Source organism: Meriones unguiculatus, chromosome X, assembly GCF_030254825.1.
Source record: "Meriones unguiculatus strain TT.TT164.6M chromosome X, Bangor_MerUng_6.1, whole genome shotgun sequence".
Lineage (NCBI taxonomy): Eukaryota > Metazoa > Chordata > Mammalia > Rodentia > Muridae > Meriones > Meriones unguiculatus.
The window spans coordinates 64,053,123-64,069,407 of NC_083369.1; the positions used below are offsets into that span (position 1 = coordinate 64,053,123).

The 16,285-nt window shown below is 40.2% G+C and overlaps 1 protein-coding gene across 1 annotated transcript in view; it reads right to left on the reverse strand.

Annotated features, from left to right (window-relative positions):
- Window positions 1-16,285, reverse strand: part of Col4a6 (collagen type IV alpha 6 chain) — a 117,259-nt gene that overhangs the window by 48,984 nt on the left and 51,990 nt on the right. The window contains 6 exon segments of the mRNA XM_060374652.1: window positions 854-923; window positions 1,676-1,720; window positions 2,212-2,256; window positions 3,348-3,407; window positions 12,344-12,388; window positions 15,696-15,789. Coding sequence (XP_060230635.1) covers window positions 854-923; window positions 1,676-1,720; window positions 2,212-2,256; window positions 3,348-3,407; window positions 12,344-12,388; window positions 15,696-15,789 — 359 coding nt within the window.

Here is a 16,285-nt window from a genome sequence, read left to right on the forward strand (position 1 = left end):
CTAGCCTATCAGGTCTCATCGGGACTGGCTGCATTGTCTTCCTCTGTGGCATGGTAAGGCTGCTCCCCCCTCAGGAGGAGGTGATCAAAGAACCAGCCACTGATTTCATGTCATAGACAGTCTCTGTTCCCATTACTAGGGAATCCACTTGGAGACTGAGCTGCCATGGGCTACATCTGTGCAGGGGTTCTAGGTTATCTCCATGCATGGTCCTTGGTTGGAGTATCAGTCTCAGAAAAGATCCCTGTGCCCAGATTTTTGGTTCTCTTACTCTCCTTGTGGAGCTCCTATTCCCCCCATGTCTTTCTGTCTCCCCCTTCTTTCATAAGATTCCCTGTACTCTGCTCAAAGTTTGGCTATGAGTCTTAGCATATGTTTTGATACCTCGCTAGGTAGAGTCTTTCAGAGGCCCTCTGTGGCAGGCTTCTGGAGGACAAACTTTTTAATTACTGTACTTTTCAGGGATGTTAACAACTAGATCAGCAGCACACTTGGGATCATCTGCATGAGATACTACAGATTCTATAGTTTTAGGCTGATGGCAGCCCATCTGAGGAGAGTACCAATACTTCCCTAAGAATTACCAGGAGAACCTTTCTGTCAACTAAATTCAGGCTTAGGAAAGCTCAAATACTTGTCTTGATGGATCAACACAAAAATGGGTGGCAGGACTTGGCATGTTTATCTAAGAGCCTGGAACTCGATTCATTCACCAATTTTAAGACCCATGAGTGGTTCTTGATATTGTTAGTAATCCAGTGGCTAGTAGTATATCCTCTCAACAATTACAGGATATATATATAATTTAACACATTGTCTTTTCTTCTTCAATCAAATCAGCAAAAAGTTGCACCTGAGATCACAACACCATCGACATTGGTAAAAATGTCTAGGCCTTGCAGACCAATGGCACCTTTTTCACCCTGCAAAGATAAAATACATGGAACACAAAAGATTTCTTTACTACATCACCTAGGAGCTATGTGCCTTCAGTGCAAATCCCTGGGAAAGTAAAAAGTCCCTTTTTCCTTGACACCTGATTCCCAGGGTCATCAAGTTCAGAGGTTAATTTCTAAGAACAATAAATCAAAGATGAAGGTGCCACAAGGCAGCTGGTTCTGTAATTTTGATCTGCAAAGTTGTTGATGACTAGTGATCTCAGGTTTTCTTTTGCAACACCAGGATAAGACATTCTATCTCTGGACCTGGGGAATATTTCACAAGTACAGATAACACAGCTAAGGAGGCCAACCAAGTTTCTTTTCTTTTTTTTTTTTTTTTTTTTTTTTTTTCTGTTCTCAGCAGGCCTAAGATTCTAAAGGCTACTACCTTTGTTTGAATAATGGCAAAGGAAGTCTAAAGAGTCCTAATCTCTACAAAGACAGACTCAGTGAATAGAATCTGATTCAGTGGAATACCCAGTATGGATGCTAGGGTTGGTAATAAGAGGCTGAATTTTCAGTAGAGAAGTTTAAACCCTATATGTTGGTAACATCTGAAGAATGCTCATCAGATTTGTGTACAGCATGGGTTACATGCATTTTTAAAGAGAATAATATGACATCTAAGACATCAAAATATTAAAAACACTCCATTTCATAAGAGTAGGCATATATAGGAATATCTTACTTTTTCAGCTCTCAAATCTGGGAGTTGCACTTCCCAATGACATTACTGGGAACCTGTTAATCCCAGGAAAACCATAAGTCTCCTTCTTTCCCTGGGATGTAAACATAGTTATCACTTAGTTCAAGTAGAAGTATAAAAGGTGGGCTGGCCTGTGGATTATGCCAGGGCAAATAGCATAGAGACTGTGCTGTGATTCAGAGTGTGTACAGCTTTGTAAATTCTTTCAGATCACGATATTACATCAGGTAGCCAATGTGCGTGTTAAAGTGCTTAAGAGTCACAAGGGTATGGATACAAGCAAGCTAACCTTGCTAACACTTGAAAGCATGCCACATGTGTTATATTTTCACACTGTGCCATGGCAAACCACAAAATGTAATGTAACAGTGGTTATCCATTCTCAGGTGAAAACAACAAAAATAAAAACAACAAAAAGTTACTAGAATTATAAAATTGTGTTATTAAAGAGAGTGGAAAATTTGCATTTAAGTGATATTTCTATTTGGCCATGTTAAATAAAGCAAGAGGATCTTTTGATTAAGATATTATATATCAAGGCTTTATTGATATTAATCAAAATACCTATCTCCCAGGATGTCCTTGTATTCCTTCTGAACCCATGGGAGCCTGCAAACAGAAGAATCACACCTTCAAAAGATAAATAGATCACACTAGGGAAAAAATCCTGCTAGACTCACATAACAGAGTTATCGATCTGAGTTTAGTGTTTAGTAGCTCCTAAATCCAGGTTAGAAAACCTAGACTTCGCTTAATGACTTCTTTCTAAGCAATAACCCGCCAGGATGAATAGCTTCATGGAACATTTTTATAAAACTAAATAAACAGAAACATTTTAAGAATAGAAGAAATTTAGTAGATGGGTTGGATGGTATTATATTTAGCTGCATTTGTTCCAAGTCAGGGGATTTTAAATAGACTTATTTTATGACCTCTTGTCTGCTACCCCAAACATATTCTTCGTTGGTGGTTCTGAGTTTTCAAGACCAAGGATAAGGGGAAGCAGAGGAAGAAATGGCAGAGCAATGACCAAGTATTGCTAAATACTCCAAGAGAGTCAACATCCTCATGGACAAATTAAAATCATAATTCTCTAAAGTGTGCTTATGTAAGATAAATTTGGCCAGTTTCTTCTAACCAAAGTTCTTAGTTCTTGAAAGCTTGGAATTAGAAGGGATGATAATTATTTCTCCACTCAAAACAAGATAATTTTGGAAAGTGCTGACTCCAAATATCATTTACTATGTTCTAAAGTTTCCAGACTTGTTTATGTCTTATAAAGACTATACGTGGCTTGCTTCCATTTCTGTTCTACTTCTTGTCCATAGTCCCTTAGAGCATAATAGACTAAAAACAGGAAAACAGATGAACCATTCTTTAGCTCAAAAGAAAATTATATATGAAAGTCAGAAGCACAAATAGGTTGTGAAGTCACTTAGGCGTAGCAGTGTAATGGTTACATTATTTCTTAGTCAAGGAAGCCATTCAGTCAAAAGAATAGGAGATAAAGTAGAAAGGTGAGCCTGCTTGAAAGTTGGAATGAGAAATAAAAGAAGCTTAGCTAGTCATCAAGTAACATAAGTCAACGACCAAACGAGAAAGGAAATGAATACAAGAAAGAGCTGCAATCTCTTTAAAAATGAAAAAGAAAAGAATATGGATCAGGTGATGTGATAAACAGAGGCACTCCACTTTCATACCCTAGGTCCTGGCAAAGCAAGGATTCCCCTTTCTCCTTTTTCTCCAATAGATCCAAACTTCTGAAGGTAAAAGAGAAGCCACAAATTATAACATCCATTTTCTCATTGGGATGGTGTGGTGTCACATACCCATAATTCCAGCTCTTTGGAAGCAAAGACAAAAAGATTATTATGAATTTGAGGCCATCTTGGACAACATAGTGAATTCCAAGTCAGCAGAGGCTGCTTAGCAAGACTCTATCTCAGTCAACCAACCAACTAACTAGTCAACCAATGAAGCAATAAATCAAATCAATCATTTTCTTAATGGTCGCTGGCTCCATTCAAAGGAAGGAAACACTTTCAAACCAGCTTTACTGAGTCTTTAGGGACATTCCATATGTTAAATGCCTTGCCGAAGAGCACATATGAAACAAACATGCTTTGGAATATTCATTCTAGAAGTAATGTCTTTCCTCCCAAAACACTATTGCATGTACTTGTAGCATCCTGAGCTAACAGCCCAGGAATAACAAAGTACCTAAACTCCCATACTGATTTTACAAACCAGAAAAGTAAATTCAAAGAAGGGTAAGAATCATTAAGAAGATTGGATCATCTATTATTCCAGAGCCCTTTTATGAGATCCAGCTGCATTTGACCATATAGGAACTTAACTCTGACAAAACAATGGAAGACTGTACAAATGTTTGGGAATTTATGCTAGCAGGGACATTTACCCATTAGAAATACAACATCCTTTTCCACAGAAAAGGAATAGTTCAAACAATAGCCCACTGCTGGTACTATTAAGTATCTTGTCCAATTCTAGGAGTACACCAAAGGGGGTTGTTAAGGTGTTAATCAGTTCCTTTTGCATTGCCTAAGAAAATAAGGACTTGCAGTCATAGGCTTGATTTGTGGATGTTCCACACACAAGCAGGAAATTTAAGAAGCAGGCTGAGAGAGAACCTTGTCAGGTCTGGGTCCAGGGCTAACATTTGCCTCCCCCTAACCCCCAGGTTGTAGAAATATTCATTACCAAAGTGAATAAAAGATATTAATGGGAAACTTACCTGAAGTCATTTGTAATTGTTTAATATTTTTCTTTGTTTTTAATTTTTATTAATTATAGTTTATTCACTTTGTATCTCCCTGTAGCCCCCTCCTCACTCCCCTCCCAATCCCACCTTTCCTTCCTCTTCTTCTCCTATGCCCCACCCCCAGTCCAATGATAGGGGAAATTCTCCTCCCCTTCCATCTGATCCTAGTCTATCAGGTCTCAGTAGGACTGGCTGCATTGTCTTCCTCTGTGGCCTGGTAAGGCTGCCCCCTCCTCAGGGGGAGGTGATAAAAGAGCCAGCCACTGGGTTCATGTCAGACACAGAACCTGTTCCCATTACTAGGGAACCCACTTGAGTCCTGAGCTGTCATAGGCTACATCTGTGCAGGGGTTATCTCCATGCATGGTCCTTAGTTGGAGTATCAGTCTCACAAAGACCCTCATGCCCATAATTTTTGGTTTTCTTACTCTCCTTGTGGAGCTCCTGTTCCCTCCATGTCTTTCTATCTCCCCCTTCTTTCATCAGATTCCCTGCACTCTGCCCAAAGTTTGGCTATGAGTTTCAGCATATGTTTTGATACCCTGCTAGGTAGAGTCTTTCAGAGGCCCTCTGGGGTAAGCTCCTGTCCTGTTCCCTGTTTTCTCTCTCTTCTGTTGTCCGTTCCATTTGCCTTTCTGAATGAAGAATGAGAATTGTACATACTGGAACATGTTTTTTAACAAGCAGCATTTATTCGAATTGTAAGAGTACAGAAGGAAATGAAACTTTCTCAAATATAAGCTTGTTGAAAGATGCTAAATGTTGCTGTGGAATTTTCTCATTGTTCCTTTGATGTCACCTGACTCAGCTGGTATGAGGACAGTGTCTAGATGCCATCTACACCTTTTTCTTCCTCTTAGATAATCTGTGTATTACCACAAGTACTAGAACCTGAATGAATATCCCTGTATCTCCTTATAGCCTCAGAAGTAAAAACAAATCAAATGTGGGTTTTCCTATTGCTTTTTCATTGAGGGAAGGGAACCTTCAAGGGGTGCAGTTGAAATAGGGCTTATTTTAGTTCCTACTTTTTGTTTTCCTTCTTTGCTTTGGCAGAGTTCAGCCCTCATGCAGTGTGTAGTTTAAAATGCCTGTAGTCAGCCAACACAATCTGGACTGCCTACTCTTCATATTTTAAAAGAGAGAGAACATGAAGTTGGATGAGTAGAGAGGTGGGGAAGCATCAGGGAGGAGTTAGGGAAAAGAATGAATATGATCAAAATATATTCTATGAAATTCTCAAATATTAAATTGAAATGTAATTTAAAAATTAAATGAAATTCAAATTTGTCTGAAATCTTAGCCTCCTCCATCTCCCTTTTTTAACATGGAAATTAAGTCAGGCATTGGTTGCACAAGTGTTTAGTCCCAGGACTCTGTGAGTTCGATGCCAGCCTGTTCTACAGAACTTGTTCCAGGACAGTCAAGGCTACACAGAGAAACCCTGTCTTGGAAAACCTAAGAATATAAATAGAAAAGTCAAACAATCAAATTGGAAATCAAGGTATGCTGCCACTTGGCGGAATGTGTCTAGTGGCTTCTAATTCAAGTAACCTTCCCTGATCTGTCCAAGAGCTTATGGCAACTAGTCTTGCCCCAAACTCTTTAATCACCAAGACTTCCATGTAAGAAAGTTTTGTAAGTGGAAAACTTGTCTCACAGTCTTTCCTTTCTCCCTCTGAAGCATGTTATTGCCAACTGTGCATGTTCAAAGTGGTCCAGTAAATTCTTGCTGAGATAAGTGAGACAGTGACACAGAAAATAAAAGTATGGCAAAAGGTAAATACACTACAACTACCACCACCAACAAAATACCCAGGAACTGTAATGTGCCCTATCTGTCTTTCCCGGGAGTATAAATACAAGGAGGTCTTTTACATCTTCAAAAAACAAGAAACCTAGAACCTCTGCTCGGATGCAACCCGTGGTAGCTCAATAACCAAGTGGGTTTCCCTAGTAAGGGAAACAGGGACTATTTCTGACAGGAATTCAATGGCAGGCTCTTTGACCTCCCCACCCCCAAGGGAGGAGCAGTCCTGCTAGGCCACAGAAGAGGACTGTGAAGCCAGTCCTGAAGATACCTGATAAAACAGGGTCAAATGAAAGGGGAGGAGGTCCTCCCCTATCAGTGGACTTGGAAAGGGGCAGGGAGGAGATGAGGGAGGGAGGATGGGATTGGGAGGGAATGAGGGAGCAGGATACAGAAAACAAAACAAAACAAGAGAATCTTTTTTCCACCTTTTTGAGGCCCACAGTTTCTGCAAAGTATGAACAAAAAAAATATGTGAAAAATAAAAAGATATGTTTCTTTCTCTCATCTTTCTTTCTCTCCACTTTCTATGTTAGAGCCAACAAAAGATAAATGGCTTGGCAAGATACTGTGCTATGGCCTCAGCTTGTCTCCCAACCCAGGGAGGCACTGTTCATGGATCCTGCTGAACAAGCTGTCCTAGCTATTCTGGGATCTGACCAGTTACAGTTGGCCTTGGTGCACCCTGGATGTCTCTACCCTTCTAATCATCCATGGCCTAGAAGACTTATTAGGGTACTAGCTTAGCTGTTTTCAGCTTTTCTCTCCAGGCCCCTGATGTGCCTGTTGCTTTTTGTTTCTGAGGAGACTCAATCAGAGAACTCCACCTACTCAGGAGTTTCCTCCGATCTACTGAGGAATTAACCTTCAGGATTTGCCAGTTTCTGCTCTCTTCCGAATCACTGTTATTCTACCTTTTCCTATGCATCCTCCTTCCTTGAATAAAGGGCACATGTGCATATAGTTCTGACAACCTCCATGGAAGGACCTGTGGCTTATAAGTGTGAGCATGCTGCTGGGGACAAGGGAGTCGAAATGAGTGAAGCTGGGACAAAGCCAGAAAAATCAAGGATTTTTTTTCTGCAGAAGATGCAAGAGAAAGAATGTAAGGCATACATCTGTTAGACTGGGCATTTTATCTCCTACAAAGATTCAGGCTAAATGGGGAGGAATGGGGAATACTTTAGATTCCCTAGAGATTTCTGTCCTCCACAGCAGCCTTGTTTTTTAGTGAGCATGAGTTATTGAAAACTGGTGTGATGGTGGGTTTTGGGTTTGAAAAGCTCATGATACCTCACACATGCTATCACCTTTCATCTCATAACTTTTCTGACAGGAGTATTGAGGTATTCGTGAGTATCCATGTTAAGAAGCTGGATTTATCAGTGTACCCAGCTTCTGATGGCTCATGGAAATGGTCAGAGAACATCTGAGTGATCCGGTCCTCCCTTTTAGCCCCTCCTGTTCTATAGCATATATTTCTGTAACTTGTTTAGTGTAGTTATAAGCTGTGGCTGCACAATGAGTGTGAGAACTCAAAGATGTTGTTTCTCACCCTGTGTTTTACTTTCATCAACATTTAATGTGGACTTCTGAGCCTTATCATCTTTTCATATTGCATTTGTATTCACTTTTTATAGATAAATAAAAAACAGTTTTAAAATTAAAAAAAAAGAAGCTGGATATATTAGGTGTGAAGGTTTTGTATTCTCACCCACTTAATCCATGTAACTGCTTCCTTGAGTTCCATTCTATGAAATGTGATATATAAAGTGAGGCATTTTCCAACCTTGATGCATGTACTTTTCAGCCATGGTTTCTGTTTTCCCAGCCAGAGCTGGGAACAGTACTACGATTTACCACCACATGTTGTCATCAGTCACTCTCTTTTATAAGAGTAAAGGGAATGCATTGATGCAGTGGTGGAGGAAACCCTCCAAGGTCTAAGTGAAGAAAAAGGGAAGGAGGGAGCATAAGCCAGTGAATCCCATGTTCCAGAGCAGCAGAAGAAATTGTAAAATCTTGGTGATTTAGAGCCAGAACACTTTCTCTGGGTGACAATGGAAAACTGGACTGCAGGGGGCAGTATGGTATGAGAAAACAAATTCTGAACTGCCACTATTCAGCAAAACTGAATGGAAACAGGGCCTGCTCTGGGGTCTGCACCTGCACTGTATATATTATGACTTCCAGTTTAGAGCTTTTAGTTTTATGGGATTTCTGAGTGTGCTAATGAGTAGGTCTCTGTGTCTTGTGTCTTGTCTTTAGCTCTTTTTTCTTCTGTTTGTTTGTTTTGTCCAATTCCAGTGTGTTAGTTTTTGTTTTATCTTATTTGATTTTATCATCATTCCCAGAATTCTGTTTGTTTTCTAATGTGAGGCAGAAAGGAAGTAGATACGGATGGGAGGGAATATGGGGAGGACCTGGGAGGTGTAGAAGGGATGTTAGGAGGACCTGTAAAGAGTAGAGGGAAGAGAAACTGTAATCAGGGTCTACTATGTGAGGGGAAAAACCCCTCCATTTTCAGTAAAATGCAAAAAGAATTCCCTAAAAAATGATTGAACAACACTTATTCATTCTGAGAAAGGAAAAAAAAATCCAAGAAACCAACAACAACAAAACCCAATGATGTCTCAGCTCTCTGAATAAGTATCTGTTTGACTCTGGACAAGCCTTTTCACCTGCTTAAATCATGGTTTCCTCCTCAGGATAAGAGAAACAAACCTGGACTCACTTCTTCACATCCCAGGGATGATGTCAGGTAACAGATTCTATACAAAGTGCTCTACAAAGAAAGGTATGATCCATATTCCCAAGCCTCCTTGCAGAATGCCATCTGATAGAAACATAATGTGAGCCACTATGGTACTTGGAATTTTCTACTAGTAATATTTTAAAGATGAAATAGAAATGTTAATGGTTATCCAAATCCATAATTAATATGAACTGTTTCAAATTACTCTTTCCACACTGGTGTTTTGAGATCCACTGTGTATTTGCTTACAGTACAAATCATCTCATTGCAGATGAGCCACATTTCAAGATCTCAGTAGCCATGTGTAGCTACAGACTATATCATCACACAGCAAGGCTTTGTAAAGAAACTTCAATACACTGCAATCTGGGTCTCAGAAGGAAGACAAGCTATGACCACTGTCATATTGCACATATACAGAAAATAGTTCAGCAGTTTGCCGAAGTCCTGGAGCTGGAGTTGAAGTGGTAGAGGTGCACTACCTCCAACAGTTCCTTTTCCACTCACTAGCTACAAAACTGATGAAAATCAAGTGTATAGAACAAGTGTATGATTCTCTGTGCCTTTTAGTTTCTGTAGGGTATCAGGAACCCCCACGGAAGCAATCTGTGCACTGGCTCCCTGGCCTGTGCTTTCTCACTCAGTGAGACACAGTATTTCAAAGTACCACTAGGAAGGGTTAGACTCCTACCCTTCTCCTCCTACTTCTACTCTACAGTTATTCCCACTGTTCTGGCAAGTGGGGATAGGCCTTGTTATCTTGGATTCATCTACTTTCTCCTCAGCTCTAACCCTAATATGTGAAATTTTGTCAGCTTCTTCAAAATACATTTTATTATGTAAGAAACAATCAAAAGCAAAGCTGTGGCCTTCTTCTTACGTAAATAAGGCACCTGAAATGTATATGTATTTATAATCATAGATATCTGCCTTCTTATCTGATATTACAGCACAGCTGATTGACAAATTTTCAAAAAGTCCTTATTTTTGAGAAATACTGAAGTAAATATGATGAAATATGCTGATTGTATGCTTCAGGTGGACCACATGCTACTTGCGGAAGCAAGGTAATGAGTACCCAGGAAGATCATCATGCCATAGTGTTTGTATTTCTATGTGTTTGAAGTGTTCCATAATGCTTCCCGTTCCCACTTCCCTCCATTTGCATTGCTATCACCATGGCCTGAGCTACTACCACTATCTTTTGCCTGGACTGCTGTAATAACTTTTGCTTGCTGTTCCACATCCTCCCCTCTCTCCTTTAGCCAGCCAGAATGATCTCAATAATAAAAGCCAGGGATGGGAAGATGGGATAAAATGCTTGTTACGCAAATGTGAAGAGCAGAGTATAGATTTCCAGAAACCACATACCAGATGGGAAAGCATGGTAACACCCTGTAATTCCAGCACTCAGAAGACAGAGGCAGGGATCCCTGGGACAGCCCCAGATTCTGAAAGATAAATAAGGTAAAGAACATTCTAGGAAGACATCTAGTGCCATATTTGTGCTTCCACACATGTGCACATACATGAATGTGCACTTATACACAAAGGTACACTCACATATATGTGATCATAGTACACACACACACACATTCACCCATCCACACACACACAAACACTCACACACTCACATTCACAAATAGCTTCTCATAACATTCCAAATAAAAGTCACAGTTGACGTCAGAAGTTGGTTGTGGCCTGACTCCCTATGTGTCTGCTTGTTTGTTGGCATCTCCCAGTTTGTCCCTTCCTTTCCACCTGGATGCTTTATTTTGAGTTTTGAGATAGGGTCTTGATATGTAGCACATGCTAGCTGAGAACACATGGTGATCTTTCTGCTTCAGCCTTTTTATTGATAGGACTATAATTATGTATTACCATGCTGGGCCCTGACCATTCACCTTGCTGTGTCTCTGAAGTGCTGAGGAACTCAACCTCAGGGTGTTGGTACTTACAGTACCCTTAGCCTGCAAATACTTTTTATAACATTTACATGACTTGTTCCTTCATATTATACAGACTTCAACTTACTTAGGACTTCTTTCAGAAAGACTCTTGTTACCACTCTTTCCAAATATTTTTTCTTCTATATTTCATGACTGCTTCCATCTTTTTTTTTTACCAGCACACCTAAGTTTATTATGAGAGTGAAGTTGAGCAAAATATACCATATGTTTACATAAAATGCATCCATCTTATATATATCACCATTGTGTGGATTATTTTGCTTAGTTCTCTTCGTACTATTGGGAATAAAACCCAGGCCCTAGAACATACTAAGAAAACAATGCACCTTTGAGTCACATCACAAACTTAAGGGATTTGCAACTGAATTATCTCTTATTTTCCACATTATTTATTGTTTTTTTCCTTTAGAATATAATATCAAGGACAGAAAGGAACTTTTATTTAGTTTCACCTGTAGCATCTGGGTCCAGTAGGAAACCTGGCACAAAGAAGCCTTACAAAACATTTGCTGAGTGTAAGTATCTAAGCTAGAAAAGCAGAGAGGAAGGTAAAGATAGGATTACTTAATCGGACGGGTCTGATGCTCTTTGGGTGGATGACACCTAAATGAACATCGGTACAAAGTCCCAATTTATTTCTAATATCAGAGATCAGACCTCTACTCTTGCCTGATGCGTCTAAAACAAAAAGGGGGAACTGTAGAGAGCTGCGGAATGCTATGCCTTAAAGATGGAGCTGGTTTCCGCCTTCCACCTTCCCGATGGTGAGTGCTCTCTGTCACGAACAACTCCACATTTGGCTAAGGCCGAGGATCTGGCTTGCTTCCATGTATGTGGACCTATCTGCATTGCCCACGTGGCACGCCTGGGTTGGCTACCCAGAGGCTATTTAAGCTGTGGGCTGGCTTTCCCCAGGATCCGAGGATTGTTCAAGGTTCTTGAATAAACTGCATTGAAAAAAAAAAATAAACAAAAAAAGATAGGATTACTTAGAACATATATTGTTTACTGAATGTTTGATAAGTATCAGTTATGTACAAAGTTTCCTATAGTGTGTAATCTCATTTACTCTTCAGATAGAGCCTATCATGGTTTTATTTTTGTAGGTTAGGAAAACAACAGTCAGAAATATTAAGAGATTCTTGACTCAGAAGTCAAGACTAGGTCTGTTCTAACTCTAAAGTTTGAGTTGATGACATCTAAAATGCAGCCTCACAGAGAAAGCCATGCTAAATGTTCCATGAGGTCAAGAAACAAGACTTTCAGTGAAGATGGTAGCATTCATAGTAATAACCACAGGAGGAAGTCTTCAGGTTAGCCACACTGTGCTTTTATTTAATCAGACCCTGAATATATGTTTACCAACTGAGAAGATGTACCGGGAAACTTGAATGGCCCTTCATTCCTGGGAATCCTGGTTCACCCTAGAAATTTGACCAAAAGCTAATGAATAGCAGCAAGAAATAATAAACATGAAGGATAGAGGTTCATTCAAAGTATTTGTGCTGCTCAGTAGTGAACCAGTAAAGTGTGAGTACCATAGCATGGGACGGTGGTGTAGATCCATATGATTGCCAGAATGTCTTAGTTTAAGGAGCTCCTTGGTCTATGAAAGGTCAGTGACTAATATATAATCTTAAACACTCAGATGAATTGGAAGATAGAAGAATGGTTAGCTGTTTTATTTCTTGTGGAAGAAGCTGCTTTAAAAATATAGGCTACAAAGAAGAGAATGTTTTTTTTAAATTTTTTATTAATTACACTTTATTCATTTTGTATCCCCCCATAAGCCCCTCCCATCTCCCCTCCCGATTCCACCCTCCCTCCCCTTTCTGCATGCACGCCACTCCCCAAGTCCACTGATGGGGGAGGTCCTCCTCTCCTTCCTTCTGATCTTAGTCTATCAGTTCACATCAAAAGTGGCTGCATTGTCCTCTACTGTGGCCTGGTAAGGCTGCTCCCCCCTCAGGGGGAGGTGATCAAAGAGCAGGCCAAACAGATTATGTCAGAGGCAGTCCCTCTTCCCATTACTATGTAACCCACTTGGACACTGAACTGCCATGGGGTATATCTGTGCAGGGGTTCTAGGTTATCTCCATGAATAGTCCTTGGTTGGAGTATGAGTCTCTGGGAAGTTCCCTGTGTTCAAATTTTCTTGTTCTGTTGCTCTCCTTGTGGAGACCCTGTCCTCTCCAGATCTTACTATTTCCCACTTCTTACATAAGATTCCTTGCACATTTACCAACAGTTGGCCATCAGGCTCAGCATCTGCTTTGATAGTCTGCAGGGCAGAAGCTTTCAGAGGCCCTCTGTGGTAGGTTCCTAGTTTGTTTCCTGTTTTCTTCTTCTGGCTTTCAGAAGCCCTCTGTAGAAGGTTCCTAGGTTGTTTCCTGTTTTCTTCTTCTTCTGATGTCCATCCTCTTTGCCTTTCAGGATGGGGAGTTACCGTTTTAGTTAAGGTCCTCTCTCTTGCTTAGTTTCTTTAGATGCACAAATTTTAGTGGGTTTGTCCTATGTTGTACGTCTATATGAGTGAGTATATACCTTGTGTGTCTTTTTGCTAAGAGAATGGTTTTGACCAATGCTAAGAATCAAAATTTGGAAAGAGACACATAATATTCTAATTCCCCTATTCCTGGAGTGCTCATTTATCTTACCCAGGTCATGGAAAAGCTTCCTATGTTTAGGGATGGATTAGGAGGGGCCAAATATTCTTATACATATTCTTAGATTGGTCCCAAATCAATGACTTTTCCAATATAAAGCTAGAAGGAAATGGAATTGTCCACAAAGAAAAAATTAAGGAAGTGAGACTCAATATGTTTTAATTTGGGCACCTTCACCATGGAAATAGAATTGCAAGATTTGAAGGAACCCCAAGAAGGAAGGGAATGCAGGCTCCTGAAAGATGCCAGGGCGTTTTCACAGAACTGAATCACTGAAAAATAATCATGTGCACAATTTTATTCCAATGCAAGCGGACAGATTATGAAATATAATCTTAAGCCTTGGTGGTTCAAATAAGGCAAGTTAGATCATCTACTGCCACTTGGTAATGTTATTCCCTGTATTTAAGGTCAACTATTCCTCCCCTACCATGAGCTTGTGCAAGCTTGTTACTACTGCCTTAAACCCCAGTATTGAGGGCAAATAACTTCTTCAAAATGGTGACTCAAAAAAGAATATTTATACTCAATGCATTAAGTAGAAATTTAAATACTGAGAATTTTGGAGATCATAAGAAAAAATAAGCATGTAATGCTTGTTTTAATTTATGTGGTACATGAAATTTGAATATGCAAGTGTGAGGCAAAAAAAAATCTGCTTACATGAATAGTCAGCTGCAGATACTGTCACACCTATACAACGGAAAACAACTCAGGATTTTCTGAATTTTTTTTTCAATGCAGTTTATTCAGGAACCTTGAACAATCATCTGACCCTGGGGAAAGCCAGCCCACAGCTTAAATAGCCTCTGGGTAGCCAACCCCAGCATGCCACGTGGGCAATGCAGATAGGTCCACATACATGGAAGCAAGCCAGATCCTCAGCCTTAGCCAAATGTGGAATTGTTCATGACAGAGAGCACTCACCATCGGGAAGGTGGAAGGTGGAAACCAGCTCCATCTTTAAGGCATAGCATTCCACAGCTCTCTACAGTTCCCCCTTTTTGTTTTAGACGCATCAGGCAAGAGTAGAGGTCTGATCTCTGATATTAGAAATAAATTGGGACGTTGTACCGATGTTCATTTAGGTGTCATCTACCCAAAGAGCATCAGACCCATCCAATACCTTTTCCTCAGAGGCGTGACCTGGGGCATCAACCCGCATGCAATCAGACTTGCTCTTCTCTGGGTCCAAAGCGGCTGACCCTGAGTGCAGTGCTTAGCCTCGCATCCTGAGCATAACATTTTAGCTTTTTATGGTAGCCAACCATGCTTGGGGAGACTGTCCTGCTTCAATGGCTGTAAAGGCCTGAATGATCATGGCTGCATTACTCTGTTGTGAGACTCTAATCTTGCATATACACCACAGGCAAACCAAGGAGACCAACACCAGAAGGCCTGCTAACGCTCCCATGCCCGCCCATTCCTTCAGATGATTCATGGCTGCAGCAATCCATGGTGATAATCCTGTGGCTAGTCCTGCGTCCACTCTGGTAGAATTTACTGTGACAATGGCTACTCTCAGCTGCTCCATCGTAGTATCGAATTCTCCAGTCCAATTACCTAAAATATAGCTAGACAATTGTTTAGACAGATTTGCAGCACAGGAAAAATTCTCATGTTATATGCTAGTGACTCAAAGTCCAGCATATTTTCATTGACAGCCAAGTTGAGCGATTTGCCATAGGGTATCAATTTGCTCCTGCACGAGGTCAATCCTCTGATTGAACACCATCAAGCTTCCTTTTAGTTGAGCATTAATTCCTTTTTGTACAACTAAGGCACGAGCTACATTGGCTAAATGATTATTCAGGGTCTGAGCAGTCTGCCCAGTATGACTCATGGCTAATGCCACAGTGGTAGCTCCAACAGCCGCCAATGAGATGGCAGTAACAATGAATTCTTTACATAAGGGACAAAACAGAGAATGTTTTGTCTACCCTTCCAAAGATTAACCCATTACTCTTATTTTGGAATTGGCTCAGGCTAGCGTGATTATTAGACACGAATTCTAGTAGTAATGGTAAAGTGTCTGTTAATTTTTGTTATAATAAATCATTGCTACCTAGTAGCCTTTCTTTCCTTTGGGGAATCCCATGAATTCTAGTTCCCCAGTAGATGGAGGTGGTCCTGCAGAGCCAGGGAGGCCAACATCCCCCCCGTAAAATCAAAGATGTCATTGACATAAAAGTAATCTTGCAGGAAATGATTTTTTCACAAAAGGTAAGCTTGTATTATGGACGTAATCCATAAATAAACTGTCCATTATTTTGGTCTCTTTACCCTTGTGCCAAGGAGAAAAAACAAAGTTTTCATTAGTAAGGGATTAAGATGAATTCTAAGCCCAAGAGCGAATTGTGTACTATCAATGTGAAAGGAAAAGGCAAACGGATGAGAGAAAACCAGATTCACAGTTGCATGCTCATATACAAAAGGGTAATGAGAGTCACATGATATTTGGTCAAGGGCAATAGCTACCTCTTGCCAATAGTGGTAAGATTCTATTGGGTTTACAGAACCTGTATTCATAGGCTGCATATGGTTGTGTGCATATGGATTTGTCCCAACAAAAAAAAAATGGTTTTTTTTCAACACAAAATTGTAAACTTGCTTCAAGTATTATGAATTTTTTTCCCTGAGATTTTCTTTTAGTAA